Raw genomic sequence first — 15,449 nt, 5'->3', positions numbered from 1 at the left:
TTGAATAAAGTCAGAAGCAGAGCCACAAATAGAAACCAGCAGGTCTCTTTGCTCCTAGTTATTAAATAACCCTCCCTCCAATCCTAATAAAGGAAGGGAGAGGAGTGAAAAAAGACCTTCTCCTTCCTGTGATGTTTTACCAGTGACCTTCATGCTAAATAGCGGAACATCGCCACTTGTCTATTGAATTTGGCTTTAATAATAAATTGTGGTAGAGACAGAACTAGCTAATATCCTCTGAAGGAAACAGGAGCATTTTGGAGCAAGAAACCATTTACTTTGGATTAGATCAAAAAAAGGCTTTTGACCACATATGAAATGCCTGGAGGCCGTTGTACGGGATTTCTCTTTAGGAGAAACAGTTTAGTCTGTGTCCCAGTATCTGTGGGTAACAACCTCCCCTCTGGTCTTGCCATTCTACACAGCTACCATATTCTCCATTATGTTTTCATTATTTTTGAGAGAGAGACACACACAGACATTAAAGTGAGTTGACTACTTAAAACGAATCAACTTGAAAGGGGCTAGAGGAACCCCCATCTCCACCTGCCACCCTAGAGCAAGTTGTTGGACTCTGGAACCGGATTAACGAGCCTGTTGCATGAATGAGGTTGTGTTTTTCTTCCTCCTGGGAATGGCGTTTAAGACTTCTAAAGGGAAGCCTTCAGTCCTTTTTTTTTTTTTTTTTTTAAAAGCCATGGTATATTTTTTCTTTTCCTATAATAATTGTGTTTTTAGCCCTGTCTTCATTCCCAGCCCCAATTCCTCAGCGTGTAGTTTACTCTGTGTCCTGGATTTAAAAGAAAAAAAGACAAAGCACAGCAGTGTTATAGTGTCATAGCCTTAAAAACAACAACAACGTTGCAGCATCTTGGCCTATCCCTGTCCACGTACGTGAATTTCTCTGGCAAGACACCCCATTTTTAAGGCAGTGATTTCTCTGCCTCTAGGCACCACCCAGTTCAAAGTACTTAAGCACCTGCTGAAGTGCATTGTGGGATGAAGAGAATTTAAGCACAGCCTGAAAGTTAAGCATGTCCTGCAGTGCTTTGCTAAGTAAAAGACTTAGTTCTCTTTGTCTCCCATTGTCTCCCCAGCCTTGGCAGGGCTAACACCACACCCCCAAAACCATCTGTTCAGGCCTTTCCTTCAGGACACAATCTGTACAAAACACTCAGAAAATGAACACCCAAACAAAGCCCATCTTCTCATTCCTCACCAGTCAACTCCCGGATGACCTACAACAGCCAACTTCATTCTTGCGGCTCTCCTTCAACTGACCCGTCTCAACCCTTTATAGCAATCACCTGACCCCCTCCTCAGCTGGCTCTGATAATTGAACAAAACTGGCTGGCTCCAACTCCCCCAGCCCTTAAAAAAGCATGCCACCCTGTTACACTGGCCTTCTTTTGGTACTTGAGAACCAACCTGGTTTCATCTTCTTATTCCCACTGCTGTTCCTAAAGCCCCAGCTCCTGAAGGCGGGTGATCACGTGAGAATCTCAGCTGTCATTTATAAAAATAAAATAAGGTCCTAGCCCTCACGACTGCAGAGAAAAATGGGATCTGAGTGCTCAGAAACCAGAAGGGAAATAAGAGGTCACACACCTTTCCTTATTTATTTATTTTAAATCTTAATTATTTGTAAGCCAGTTCTGTGCCTTTCGGGTGTTCTCGGTTGACAAAACCCTGGCCATTGACCAAGGATGCAAGCTGTTTGGGGCAGGGACCTGTTTGCCCCCCAACTTTGTACAGAGCTACCACAATGGTACTCCAGTCCCTAGCTACTACTGCACTACACGTAATAAGAACAGGCTGCAGAACAATTGGTTTTTTTTCCCTTTTGGTGTGTACCAGACTGCATCAAACTGCATCTTTTAAAAATGGCCTGACAGCCAGATAGCCCGAGATCAGCGGTTCTCAAAAGTCATTGCACTGCGAGCCCCTTTGGATCCCGGGAAGTGGGGGGGAGGCGCAGCCTGAACCTCAGTCCCGACACCCTGGGCAGAGGAGGGGAGAGCGAAGCCTAAGCCTGAGGGCTTTAGCCCTGGGTGGGGTGGGAAATGAGCCACAAAGCCTGAGCCCTGCTGCCCAGTGCTGCAGCCCTTGGCCTTCCGCTTTGGCCGCAGCAAGTCTTAACGCCAGCCCTGGCGACACCATTAAAACAGGGTCCGGCCCCTGCCCTGGAGCTTCACAAACTATTCCTCCCTTCGAACTGTAACGATGGCAGAATAAATCCTTCCTGTCACCACCTCCTTTCAGAGCCTTCACGTTCAGCCGTGCTCTCTGTAATATAGCACATCCATACTTACCTAGAGTATGGTCACCAGAGGGGATTAAACCTTCAGTATCCAAAAAAAAAAGGCACAAGACCTCACCACTTGAGCAAGAGGAGTTGCTCTTTTAGCTGGCTGTAAGCAGGAGTCGTCGTCCCCCCCTCGCCCCCCATGCTAGCGTGATCAGCTAACAGAGAGAGAGAGAATCACGAGCACAAAGTGAATGAACTGCACTCACATAGAACGGTCTCTGGTCACAGACTGTTGGTTATCCAGTTTGGCTAATCAACCAGACTGTTGGTTTGGGACTTGTAGCTCTCCTGGTTTAAAGGGCGTTTAGTGCTGGGAAAAGGACACTGGTTTTTATCACAGTGTGTGTGTGTATCGGAGCAAGGTACCTCTTCCTGCTCTCTGAAGAAAGCCCCTCAGGGGTTAGTCAGTCAGTTTCCCGGGCTCGCTCGCTCGGTAACCGCTCTCTTGAGACTGATAAAAAGATGCCAGCTCGTGTAAGGTGGGTCCTGTCCAGGAGGGATTGGGCTGAGAGTCACCCCAGAAACAACTGTTGGTGGTTGCTAATCTAAGGTAGATTCAAACCTGTGACCTGGAGGTGGAAGACCTTTCACCTCGGGCCTGATCTAAAACCCATTCAACATAACGAGAGCAACATGGTCCAGTAGACTCAGGAAACGTGGTTTATATTCTCAGTACCACCACTCATCTGCTGCGGGACCTTGGACAAATTACTTCATCCTTCCGCCCTGGGTGTATTTAAATTACAAGCTCTTTGGATAGGGACTGTCTCTTGCTATGTGTCTGTACAGTGCTCAAGTCGATCTTGGTTCAGGCCCCAGGGTGCTACTATAATACAGTGAGTAATAAAAAATCAGTGGATGGCTTTCCGCCGGCTTCCCCAGGCATCTCTGTGCGATCCAGTCTCCCCCCGCATTGCTGTACCGTCTTGTTCGGTGGTAGCTACTGTGGTAGATCAAACACTACACTTTGTATCACTATAAAAATAATGACTCCTGAGTGCATCAAGATGAAACGTCGTCTGATTCAAATGTGTGTTTCCAAAGGCTGGAAGACAGATTGTTCAGGCTGCACGATATACAGAACCCCAGGATGGTCTGGAGAGCAAACACTTTGCATGTTGTAACAAAAAGAGCGAAGAAACTTTGTCTAATCCAGTTGAGAGGCATAAAATTGCTGGATTACAGCCAGGGACTTTCATTAAATACCCATGAGGTGAAATGTGGTACATGATGTGTTTTGTTTTGTTTTACATACTAATACTATGGGGAATTTGTTGGTGCTATGAGGGTGAATTCCTGCAGAATTCCATCCTGCAGTTCCACCTCCCCCATCGTGAGGTCCATATTATCTTTTGATCGTTGTTGATGCTTTGGTCTTTAATGTTAAACTAGGTCCATGTCTTGGCAGCTTTGTTAAGTGAACAGATTGTGCTTCCAAAAAATGGCCGAGTTTCAAAATATTGTATTCTCTTAAGAAAGACAAGGAAAATAAACTCAAAACACACAGAATTTATTTCGTCAGAAGGCAGAAAGGCTTTTAATTTTTATTTGAGTTTAGTATTGTGCTACTTTGTTCTTCCTCTGACACCACTTGTGAAGCAAGATAAGATTAAATTCTGCAGTCTGTTAGGGTTCATGCTCAGATTAGGTTAATTTCCACTGGGTTAATTTCCATCCTCTCAGGACTGCCTGAAATATACTGTTCTGAGATATTCGTCCATGTGTGATTTTGCAAGTGAATTAATGCAGGAAACAAAAATTGGTAAGAATCTGTGCTTGTTTTCACTTTGAAGTAGGCCATTTATGAATGTTTCTGCAGCAGCAAGGGATGGGGTAGAGAGTGTTTCTCCATGTCCAGTCCATGCAGTGCCATTCCTTGAGATCTCCCTGACACAGTTTAGAAAGGCAGCAAGCAGTCCCTGGTATCAAAAAGGTTGAGAAACACTGGGATAAATTGGAATTTTGGATAAATTTGGATAAATGGAATTTTGGCTAACCACTCAGGCTGCAGGGGCAACAAAACATGTACAGCGCCTAGCACCTAGAGGGTCTAACTAAGATTGAGGCCCCACAGTGATATTATAATACTGCTAACAATAGGAGTAAGACCAGAGGTGTAATAGCTAGGCCTACTCTGATCATCTAATTACAGAAGCTTCTGCATTTGTTTTTACAAATTTTCCGTCTTCCTTATAGATCATCCGATGTCTCTTGGGAAAATTTTGAAAACTATTCTTCATTATTCTCAATAATCTTCCTCTCTTAAATTTTTCTGCTGGGTCTTGTCTTCTGTTTGTCTTTTTATATTTAGACTAGAAGCTCTGCGGAGCAGAGAACGTGCCCTTTTCAAATGCAAATTTGTAGTACTGTTTTTTAATAAATAACAATAATAAAAAGCAAGATATGTGCAATAGTTTTCAAATATTTTTTTCCCATGAGGCTGCATCACAACCATCTGCTCCATGCTGGAATGGCCTGTGGCAAACCGAGCAAGCTTGATCTTGTGTTTTGGAGCTGAGAAGAAAAAGGTCTGCAGTTAAAAGTTGACTAATTGCTTTAAAAGGGTCATTTTCAGTTCTGGGGGCATGCGTTTTAACACTGCCCCCTGCAGCCTGGAATTCACCGTTATTTACAGGCCTGCGTGTCAGAGCACGATGGCAGAGTGTGACTAAACTGAAACATGTATGTGTAAAAGGTTGAAAGAATGTCGTGAACAGGGAGAGAAACAGAGGCTTGAAGAAAGACAGTAATTAATGTAAATTGTTAGGTTAAAAATGTCTAAATTAGGTGGCTGTGCTTTTTTGGGACCAAGTATTTTACAACACACCCAAACTGCATCTGAATGTTTCCCAAACTGCATCTGAATGTTTATCTTGGGGGTTTGGTGACCTGACTTATGTTCTCAGGTTACTTTATCCCTGGATTCAGAACCTGACTCTGAAATGTGCCTGTATATGTTTAGCTGTAAGAGGGTTCTTGTATTTTCCTAGTCAGCCTGACTATTTCACCCTCTGGTTTGGAACCCAGTTAATTAGGGCCCAAGGGGTGTTTGAATTGCTTCACTGCTTGGGTTTAATCCTGTTCAGGTTAACTCACTTTAAGAGAGGTTTAGCTAGCCAATGTGAACAAATACGGCTGTATCTTTGGAACCTAATTCTGCTCTCATTTGTGCTGGTTTTACATAGGTACATTGACTTCAGTGGACTTAATCCTGGTTGACACTAGTGTAAATGGCCCAGACCCTCAAACGTATTTAGGCCCCTAAATCCTATTGATTTCTAGGATGTAGGCCAACAGGATCAGAATCTGGCCCTATGTTGTCACATTCTGTTTAAACGGATTCTATGTCTGCTTGCACAGGGTGGCAAAATGGTATTTATACCTGGTTTATTGGAACTGGTTTCAATCTGGTTATTGAATCAGTTCAGGAAACATGGGAGCCAGCGTAGATAGGGCTTAAAAAGGTGAGATGCCTTTCCCCACCTTCCTTTGTCTGAGCTGTTGCCATCTTGGGAGCTAGCACTGCAGGCCCGATCGCAGCTTGCCGAACAAAGGAACTTTCTGTTTTGAACTCTGTGCCCTGAATCTGCACCACCCAACTGAGCTGGTGTTTCTGTTCAAGAAGGTCAACCACTATAGACAAGCCCTGTTTTACATATTATTACCACAGGGAGAGCCCCCTCCTTCCCACCCCGCCATAGAAAACATCTCGCTTTACTTCTGCCTCTTTCTTGTTTCACAGGCAAGAAGAGAAACCCTGGGCTGAAAATTCCTAAGGAAGCGTTTGAACAACCACAGGCAAGCTCAACGTAAGTCTCAAAAAACGAAGGGGATATGAAAAAACCCCAACGCCAACCCAGGCTGCTTTCCGGAGAGTTATAGGGATTTGTGTTCCAACAGGCCCTCGAGGGGGAGAGTATTGCTCTGTGAATCCAATCTCAGACAATAGTTTCATAGTTGCATAGAGTTTAAGACCAGACGGGACTATTAGATCATCTAGTCTGACCGCTTGTATATCTCAGGTCATTAATTTTCACCCAGATGCTCCTATATTGATTGTATAGATTAAAGCATTTAATTCCCTAGAAGACTGTTCCTTCCAGCGCTATTACGTGGCCAACAACTGCAGTGATGTCACATCTCCCCCAGGGGTGTGAAAATGGTGGCTGATGCTTTTACGGTCATTGGGAGAGTAATTTAGATTTAAGTTTCTCTTAGGAGAAACCATATTTTTTACTGACTTGCAACAGTTGCTCCTATAATATCCCTGGCGCTCTCTCCTGGATGGTTTAGATCAGATGCGTTTGCCAGTATAGTGATGTTGCTTAGGGATGTACGTGTGGGATGGCTTATTTTGTTTGGGGAACGGGTATAAGATAGACCAGCGAAAGTACTCTTTTCCTGGTAGAAGCTGCGTCTATACTAGAAAAGGTTTGCTAATATATATCCAGACTGGTATAGCTATAGTGGCAACCCTTTTCTAATGTCGTCAAAGCCCCAGTCAGATCGATAGACATCAGGGCAGTGCAATAGACGGTACAGTACCCTCTACTGTGTGCCCTCATATGGGAATAATTCTATGACGTTGATGAGATTCCAGAAACAAATTAGGGGAAAAAAATCTGTTTTTTTATTAAAATCTTAATTCAACCGCTTGATCAAAGGAGCAGCCCTTCTAGCAATGCTGTAGGATATAGGGGGGCAGCGTACTCAGCCAATTAGCCGCGTCACATAGGCCACAAATGTAAAGAGAGGGCATGAAGGCCTTGACTTGCCAGGGCATTTCTACTCGGGTTCCCCAAGCTTATGTTCAAGCAGGAGCCCTGACTTTTTAAAGTGTGCTGGCAGTGGTTGTAATAAATTAAAGCAGTTCTGCAGCGCCAGAAAGGAGATGCTCCCTTGAGAAAGCTGTCTCTGGGTAGATATGCTTGATGCCTTACTTTCCCCTGGAGGAGGAGCCTTGTCTTAACTATTTCTGGAAAGGATTAGTGTAAGATAAATGAAGGCAGCTTCAGGTTCTCTGTAAATTGGATGGGGGTAGCCGTTACTGCAGAGACTGTGGAGGAATCAGCTCTGGAATTGCCTTTGTTTGTTTTCTCGCCGCCTTGTGGAATCATAGATGGAGCAGGTTTCCCTTCGTGGGACAGTTGGGAGATTTACCTTTGCTTAATGATCATTTGAGGACAAGTGGGACCGCGCTAATTGACGTGCCTGGGATCTTGGCATCAATGGAATGCTGCTGTGTGCAGCGTTGGATGTGAATTCTAAATAAAGATGTCAAGGGATAATAAGATGTTAACCTTTTTGCCCGGAGCCCGGTAATAAGCAGTTAGACGGGCTGTCAATCCTTATGCTTCAGGACACACCGAGTACCTCGGCACTCCAAAAAAACTCTTGTCGCAGCAATGCTCAGAGCCTGGGTCAACTGACTCAAACCCATGGGGCTGCCTGGATGAGGCTACAGTTAGCAGTGTCGAGACAGTTCCACATGGGCCAGGTTCCAGGCCCTGAAAGCAGAGGGCCGGGGGCGTGTCTCCAGCCGAGGAGGACCATCTAGAGTGCTACTTCCCGGACAGAAGTGAAAGTGGGCTCAACTTTTCCCTCTGCCTGTTTAATCTGTCCTGAATTTGCTTCTCTCTCCCTCTCTTCTGTTTCACAGAGGCTGGTTCCAATCCCAACCTGCCAAAGGGAATAATCTCTCTGATTTCCTTAGCACTGGGATTGGACACAGGCTTGTGAAATTCCAACTCCAACAGCTTCCTTCCCGACACCTTTTGAAGTGACTTTGTGAACCTTGGCAGCGTCTAAGAGCCCTGAAAAGCTAGGAAACCAGCTCGGGTGACACCGCTGCCTATGCCACGTGGGGTAGCTGTCCCATCAGTGCGCGGGGAACTTACGCCCAGACCTCCCATGAGCATCACTGAAGGCTAGTCTACACTTAAAACTTACCGCGGCACAACCTCATGATACAGCCATGTCGCTGCAGAGGGCTTGCTTAGCCGCATTGTATCGATGGGAGAGAGTTCTCCCGCCGACATAATAAAACCACCGAAACGAGCAACAGTAGATGCGTTGGCAGGAGAGCGTCTCCCGCTGCTGTCCACACAAGCGCTTATGCCAGCAACATTGATGTCGCTCAGAGGTGTGTTTTTCACACCCCGAGCGACAAAAGTTTTACCGGCATCAGTGCTAGTGTAGACAAAGCCTGTCCATGTCCACAGGGAAATAGCCTCTGGGGTAGGAGCTCTGAAAGCCTTAGTCCCTTTGGAATATTGTCTGTGTAAGGTCTCTGTGACTGATGATTTCTGCGTATTTTTTTTTTTTCCGTTCTCTTCCACAGGCCACCTAGAGATTTAGACTCCAAAGCCTGCATCTCTATTGGTGATAAGGTAAGGTTCTGAGCTATGGCAACCAAGGACTTCATATGTGTTTGCGTACGCAGGGCCGGGAAGTAAGTTGGGGGAGCCTGTTTCGAAAGATAATTCCTGGCTCTTGAGTGGGAGGCGTGCTGCGATCTGAACGCGAAGGAGGATTTAAATCAGGTTTAGGGCAGGGCTTCCTGGCCATTTTAAAGTATAAAACCATTGAGATTTTCTATCAATACTCCCTAAACCACATGCTTCTCCATGTCCTAGCATCTTTTGTGCTCTATCAGCTAATTCCCCATCCCCTCCAAAGATACGTTAGTATGTTTGTTATCTTGTGTTCATCGGGCCATTATGTTAAAAGTAAATATGTTTGTTCAGTCCATAGAAATGCGATGATTTCACATTTCAAAGAAATATCCAGAAAGTATTGTGCATTCATTGACTGCACGGTCATGGATGACATATTCTGTAGTGCCGTATCTTCAGTAAAATTGCTGATTGGGAAAATAGGTAGAAATGCTTATTATATATTTGTTTATACCTATGTGACAGCAAATTGCTCAGATCATTCAGTGTATTGAAAGTATAGCACTAGTGATTATATGCACGTGTGTGGGAAGGGGTATATGTCCATCCTAAATCTGTTTTCTGGGGGCTGTAAAATTTCCTATGGCTTTCATTATGTATCTCTGGGTTAGAGATGGAGGTACATTCGTGGTGGTGGTGGTGGTTTCCTTACCTGTATGTGTTTGGCAAAAGGAGAGTAAAAGTCTTTGGGTGAAAGACAGTCTCTATGTTCTGTGTTTTGTACAACGCCTCGCACGATGGGGTGCTGGTCTATGACCAGGGCTCCAGGAGACAACCACAGATTCACAAGGCAAACAATTCCAATTGTTATTAATAACAACACAAACCAGTCGGTGCCGTTACCCTGGATACCAGCATGCTCCTAGAACTTTTGAAGCCGGAGGCCATAAACTCAACCTCAAGTGTCTGAGCGATCAGTGTCTCCTTTACCACTGCAGCCTCTCAGCAGGTTTTATTTCTTCTCTAAGGTGATTTTCCCCCCTCTCCTAGGTTTTGAGAAAACAGCCCTGCCCCGTGGATGCTCAGGGTTGAGAAGCATGCCCGTAGCTTGGCTGCTTTAGCCAGGTTGCAGCCAGCAGGCTCTTGGTCCCAGTGCAAATAAAGCTAAACTGACTAGTGGGTCTTCTTGAGCCCACGCTGTTCGACCAGATTCCCACACAATCAGAACCCAGCATACTCCCCCGTGGCCTGTCTCAGCGTCTCAACTGCACCGTGTGTGTGTTATTTAGAGAGGCATTAGCCGCAGCTTATTGAACCTGCCTCGGCCTTTCTTCTTGATTAGATGAAAAGGAGATCAAGGAGCCGTGTGAGGGATCTTTTGAATCAGCACTTTTACCTCTTGTTAAAAAGCAGACAGGCTCAGAGCTTGTATGTGAGACTGGCCGGTTCCTCCTGTGAGGAAAGCAGCTAGTTCGACCAAAGCCAGTCCAGGGGAATGTCTGAACAAGGGACCATCAAAAGAAGCTAATCGTCCTGTGGAGAAGGCCTCTGTGGTGACTCCCATTTGGTCCTCCAAGGAATTACCTCGCTTAATGAGCATGGTCCCATTTTCCTCGGCAACACGTGCAGCATCCTTAAACCCTTGCCTGTCTTTTACACCACACCCCCACCGCTGCACGCTTGGTGGTATTAATAGTAACAGGTAGTCAGGGACAAGGTGCTGACTGCTAAGCCCTGAGTAATGTTAAGAGCTTCCTTCGACTTCATTCTCCCACCACCGGGATCCATACACGCTAAAAAAGACACAGCCTGAGAAGTAGTTTACGTTTTAGTGGTATGTGTGAGCCGTGATGGCCACTTCTAATAATTGGAGAATCTGCCCTAGTTTAGTTGCACCCATCCGCCTGGTCCTGAGCAATTGTTTGGCATCCTTGCCATGAAAGCAAAGTCCTCCTTCAACGGTAAAGTTGACACTTGTATCTTCAGCTGGTGGAGTCCTGGGCTTAGCACACCGTGAGCTGCCCAGCTCACCTAGAGACGACCTCTGTGTCAATGGACTTGCAGTTGAGGCTGGGTTTTAAACTTCCCATGAGTTGGATGCAGGCTGAGGGATTTTCTCAGAAGGGCGCCAGGTGTTTGGAGCTACAATTGCAAGCAGTAATGCAGGATCTGCACTCTGATGATCCCAGGCCTTCCTGGACAACGTCTCTGAATGGAGTGGGTGCCGCTGATGGGATAGCATTGTCTACTGCTGATCCTGATGTGGGTTACTAAGGGATACTGCGTATCGCTATCCTAGAATCATAGGGCTAGGAGGGGCCGCAAGGGTTATCTAGTGTAATCCCCCATGGTTAGAATGCTGGCGAAGAACTAGATTCTCTGAGAGGAATCCCCATGTTCCTGAGGTGTGAGATTGGCCAGTTCATTAGATTTTCGTCTGGGGTGGGGGTTCCTCCATATTGTATGTGATGCCTGGGATGCCCCCCCTTTCTCTTACATGCCCTCACCTTCAGGGCAGCCCCCTCGCCACACCTCCCTGCATCAAACCCTTGCCCTTCCAACCAAGGAGAGCCAAATGGGCTCTGCTTCTTGGCTGGCCAGAAGTTGGTTGCTCTTCTGTAAAGTGTAATCGCCTCACGTCCCTTCAGGGCTGAGCGTTTCACTCTCACAACAGCCTTAGATACCGTCCACCCACAAGGTGGGACATAGGGGAGCAGTAATCAAGTGTGTGCCTGTGCACGCGCGTGTGAACACATCAACATTCAGCCGGGTAACAGCCCGACCTGGGGCTCTTGGAAGCAGCATAATCACCTTGCAAATGGTCGTTTTCTCCTAGCCCCAGCTGGAGCAGAGAGGAAGGCTTGTTTTCTTTCCTATTTCTCCCTGCCTCCCCTTGGATATTGACTCATTCCCTAGGAAGCATGTCCCTAGCTCCAGCTGAGGTGTGAACTTCCACTGTTTGTTGCTGGACTGCTAACTTCAAAGCCTAGTTCCTCCCAACCCTACCCCCAGGCGCTATTAAGCAGCTTGCCCAAGTGATCAACTTGGGCATTTCAGAGAGGGACACTTCTTCTGGCTTTCACTCTACAGACACTGGATTGGGAGACCTAATGGACGAGGTGAGTAGGAAGACTGCTGCCCTCTCCCAAAACAAAATCAAAGCCAGCTCAGTCATCTCCAGTAGTTTGCAAGACTAGAGCATGGATTGTCAACCTGGGGAGGGGACGAGAGCACAAACAAGCTTCAGGGAGCTCCGGCCACCGTCCCTTTCTTTATAGCTGGCTGCGAGGAGGATCCCAAATCTTTTTTTTTGCTGTTAGAACATGGGCTTGCGGAACCACTTCATTAAAATTACTGTGCGTTCGCATATGTGCACATGCGTGTGTGGCCTTTGTACCTCTACGAGCATGAGATCGGACTCAGGTCCTGTATTTATTTAGAAAATCAATTCCTTTCTCCCATTTTTCTTTCATAAATTTTAAAAATCACGTGAAAACAGTGGCGCCCACTGTGTTTTGTGCACTTCACCCTCCTCTAAGTAACCCCCATGGAGAATCAACTTCGCAGACAGGACGATGGTTGAGAGGCAGCTTTTAGATCTTGGTTCAGTTCTTCTGATCTATTGCTGAATTCGCCTGCCTTCCAAAGATTTTGACTCCTTTCTAACACTGGAGGCTTATCTTCGTCTGTGCTACTACCATGAATTTATATGTCCAAGATTCTAACCAGCACAGGTCAGCTTGTCCCAAAATCAGATTCTGAGAAAAGCATGCATAGAACCCAGTTCCATTTGTCATAGTCAATTTTTCTAGGAAAACAAGAACATGACAGCAGCTGTTTTGATTAGAGTAAATGTCCCACGAGCATTAACAAAAGCACAATAAATCCAGGTAATAAATTTGTTAGGGCTATCTCTTGCCACTGAATGTCAGCCAGTTAATTTATTAGATGATGTATTAGTTCATTAGCATTTTACTATATCTATCTTTGGGCGTCTTTCTTTCTTTCTTTCTTTCTTTCTTTCTTTCTTTCTGTCAAGTTTGAATTTTTATTTTCCCTGGCATAGCATGGGGGCTGGGAGATGAAAAGGGCATGAGGCATCGGCTTCGAGTCAAAGAAATGCCAACTGCTGAAACGAGTCCTTGTTCCAAGAAAAGCAGTTCTTTCCCAGAATCCCAAGAAAAAGGGAGAGAATTCCAGAAGGGTCTCTGCAAGGAGTCAGCAAGACCGTGCTGGAAGGTGCAAAGAGACATGCCCTCATGAAATACAGAGCTCAATCTTCTTTTATATATGGCTTCCCATGGAGGAGTGGGACTTGACTCAACTTGTCTAACAGTCAGTACCTTGGTGGGAATTAGCTGTCACGATCCCAGAATGCACTTGTCTTCCAGAGTTCCTTTCGGACAGCATATCTTCATGTTCCTGTGCCACAGGCTGTGTTGTCTTATCTGTGTTCCCTAGAGTAAGCTATGCATCCCTTTACCTTTAACTTCACTGCTAAAGTTAAGAACACTACCTGAAAGAGACAAAGTCCTTGTTTAGAGAGAGTTTGCATTAAACAGCAGGCGCAGTGTTGGACAGAAATAGATGTTTGGATCCATGTTAACACAAAAATGCTACTTCTAAGTAAATGTAGTTGTGACTGAACAGTCTGCGTCCAGGCGGTACAGTATCACAGTGTGTGTGCTCTCCAGGCAGCACTTTTCAGGCTGCAGTTTTTCTGCTGCTCGGTCAGAAAGCGGTGTGGAATTATGAGCCATGAATCAGTTCATTATAGCCAGTTCCTTTCAGTGGGACGATTGACTTCTGCGGTTGTGCGTTCAGCCTACAGAAGGGCTGGGTGCGAGTAGCGAGGCCATATTTCAAAAATCCAAAAATAATAATAAGCAAAAATGCAGCCTGTGCGCAATATGACGTCGCAAAGAAGAAGGGGCAGGGTAGAATGCAGAGCTCAAAACAAAGTCAAGCTTTATGCAAAGCCAAGAGAAAGCAATCTGTAATGCAAGACAAAATAAATCTACCGCGGTTTAAAGGGGCACTCTCAGCTCCTGTCCGGCCCCAATAAAGGTTTGTAGAAACAAGCTTTTCAAGCCCTAAAACCACTTAGAAATATTCCCTTGGATTATTTGTTTAAAAGACATTCTCCTGGGAAGAGTTGTTTCAGCATTTTCCGGCCGCGTTTGCAAGGACCAGTACTGCACTGACAGCCTGAAAGTGAAACTGACTAAATGAAATGGCTTGATTTTCCTTACCTAAGCTTTAGGAAGTGTAACTGACAGCCGAAAGGGTGGGAAAATCCCTTTCGAAAGCTCTCTCAGCTCCATTTGAGGGGCTGGTAATCACACAGGTAAGTGCTGCACCTCTGTAGTGACTTATCTCTTCTGAGCACTTCGTTAATTAACGTGAACTAGCTAATCCTCACAGCACTCCTTGGGGGTTAAGATCCGTATTCGTGTCCTCGTTTTACAGATAGGGAGACAGGCATAGAGCGGGGAGCTCATCTGCCCGGCGCCACCCATGGGAATTGATGTTCAAGCCAGCCCTAGAATTTAGGAGTTCCTGACTCTCTATGCCACGCTGCCTTCAGTGAGGAAAACTGTTGCTCCTCTTCTGTTGCGTTTAGCCTTTTCACCGTGGCTCTTTTCCTCCCGCAGAACTTTGAAGTGAAGGCCGATGACCTGGAGCCGATCTCTGAACTGGGCCGAGGTGCGTACGGGGTGGTGGAGAAGATGCGGCACATGCCTAGCGGGCAGATCATGGCAGTGAAGGTAGAGTGAGACTCCTAAGGTGTTTGCTATGTGTATACATGTGCTGTCCCCTCAGGCTGTCTTCAACACAAGCTTCTGCTCTTGCCTTCACTTGAGTAGGCCTTAGTGTGACAAGGAACTTACTCTTTCCAGACAGAACAATTAAGATGCTGAGGTGGAAAGGACACAAAACCTAATTCAGGCCCAGATCTACACTTGGGGAAAAGTTGTGTTTTTCAAATGTGGCATGCTTTAAAATCCTAGGGCAGGTTATTCACCTGCACACCTCCCATGGGTTCGGTCTACAATGTGCCGTCTTCAGTAGGATTTTAAAACATCTTAGCCCTCGGGTTTTTAAAGTACATCTGTGTTCCTAGTGTAGACGTACACTCCAGCTCAGTGAGAGCATGAAAACCAATGACAGCAGGCTTGAATTTGTCCCGTTAAGTCAGGAGAGCCCATGGCCGCTGTCATCGGGGCCTTCCCGTGATGGAAGGGGCGAGAGGAAGAAAAGGAAACGGGGAAAGAGATCTTTTAATATCAATAATCCTTTGCCCTTCTATAGCAGCTCTCCTCCGAGGATCTCTCGGCTTCACAGACATAAATTCCACCTCACCCCTGTGAGGTAGGTAAGTCTGATTATCCCTGTTTTACCAAGGCACAGAGAGGTTTCAAGACCAAATTTTCAAATGTGTCCTCTAGTTTTGGGTGCCTGACTTGAGACGTCTGAGAGACTTGCCTCGAGCCACAGAAGGAGTCATTGGGCAGATGAACTCAGGATAGAACTCAGGAGTCCAGGCTCCCAGGACCAAATTCTCTGCTCATGTAAATTGCTGCCGCTCTGGAGTGATGACAGTTTACACCAGCCTAGAATTTGGCCCCCCTCCTCCCCGTTTCCTGCTCTACCCATTCGACCACAGTGTCTGTCAGTTGCAAAAAGAGCCATGAAAAGGGGAAATGATTTAGAAACAAGAGTAAATGCCGTGATTTCAGGGTGTT

The 15,449-nt window shown here is 45.9% G+C and overlaps 1 protein-coding gene and 1 long non-coding RNA gene across 2 annotated transcripts in view; one reads left to right on the top strand and one right to left on the bottom strand.

Annotated features, from left to right (window-relative positions):
- MAP2K6 (mitogen-activated protein kinase kinase 6) overlaps positions 1 to 15,449 on the top strand; it is a 62,431-nt gene that overhangs the window by 29,331 nt on the left and 17,651 nt on the right. Inside the window, exons 2-4 of the mRNA XM_067547805.1 lie at positions 6,051 to 6,117; positions 8,649 to 8,697; positions 14,358 to 14,471. Of these exons, the coding sequence (XP_067403906.1) occupies positions 6,051 to 6,117; positions 8,649 to 8,697; positions 14,358 to 14,471 (230 nt within the window). The remainder of the gene's footprint in view (positions 1 to 6,050; positions 6,118 to 8,648; positions 8,698 to 14,357; positions 14,472 to 15,449) is intronic.
- On the bottom strand, positions 363 to 1,263 carry LOC137152836 (uncharacterized). Its single transcript, XR_010919621.1, has 2 exons — positions 1,220 to 1,263; positions 363 to 790 (listed from the first exon to the last, which is right to left on the bottom strand). It is a non-coding gene; the product is annotated as an uncharacterized lncRNA (long non-coding RNA).

This window comes from Emydura macquarii, unplaced genomic scaffold, assembly GCF_026122565.2.
Source record: "Emydura macquarii macquarii isolate MOO-44397 ecotype Brisbane River unplaced genomic scaffold, CSIRO-AGI_Emac_v2 contig_1230, whole genome shotgun sequence".
Classification (NCBI taxonomy): Eukaryota; Metazoa; Chordata; order Testudines; family Chelidae; genus Emydura; species Emydura macquarii.
Note: the sequence above shows the minus strand (reverse complement) of the source record. Positions and strands in the feature narration are given on the sequence as shown.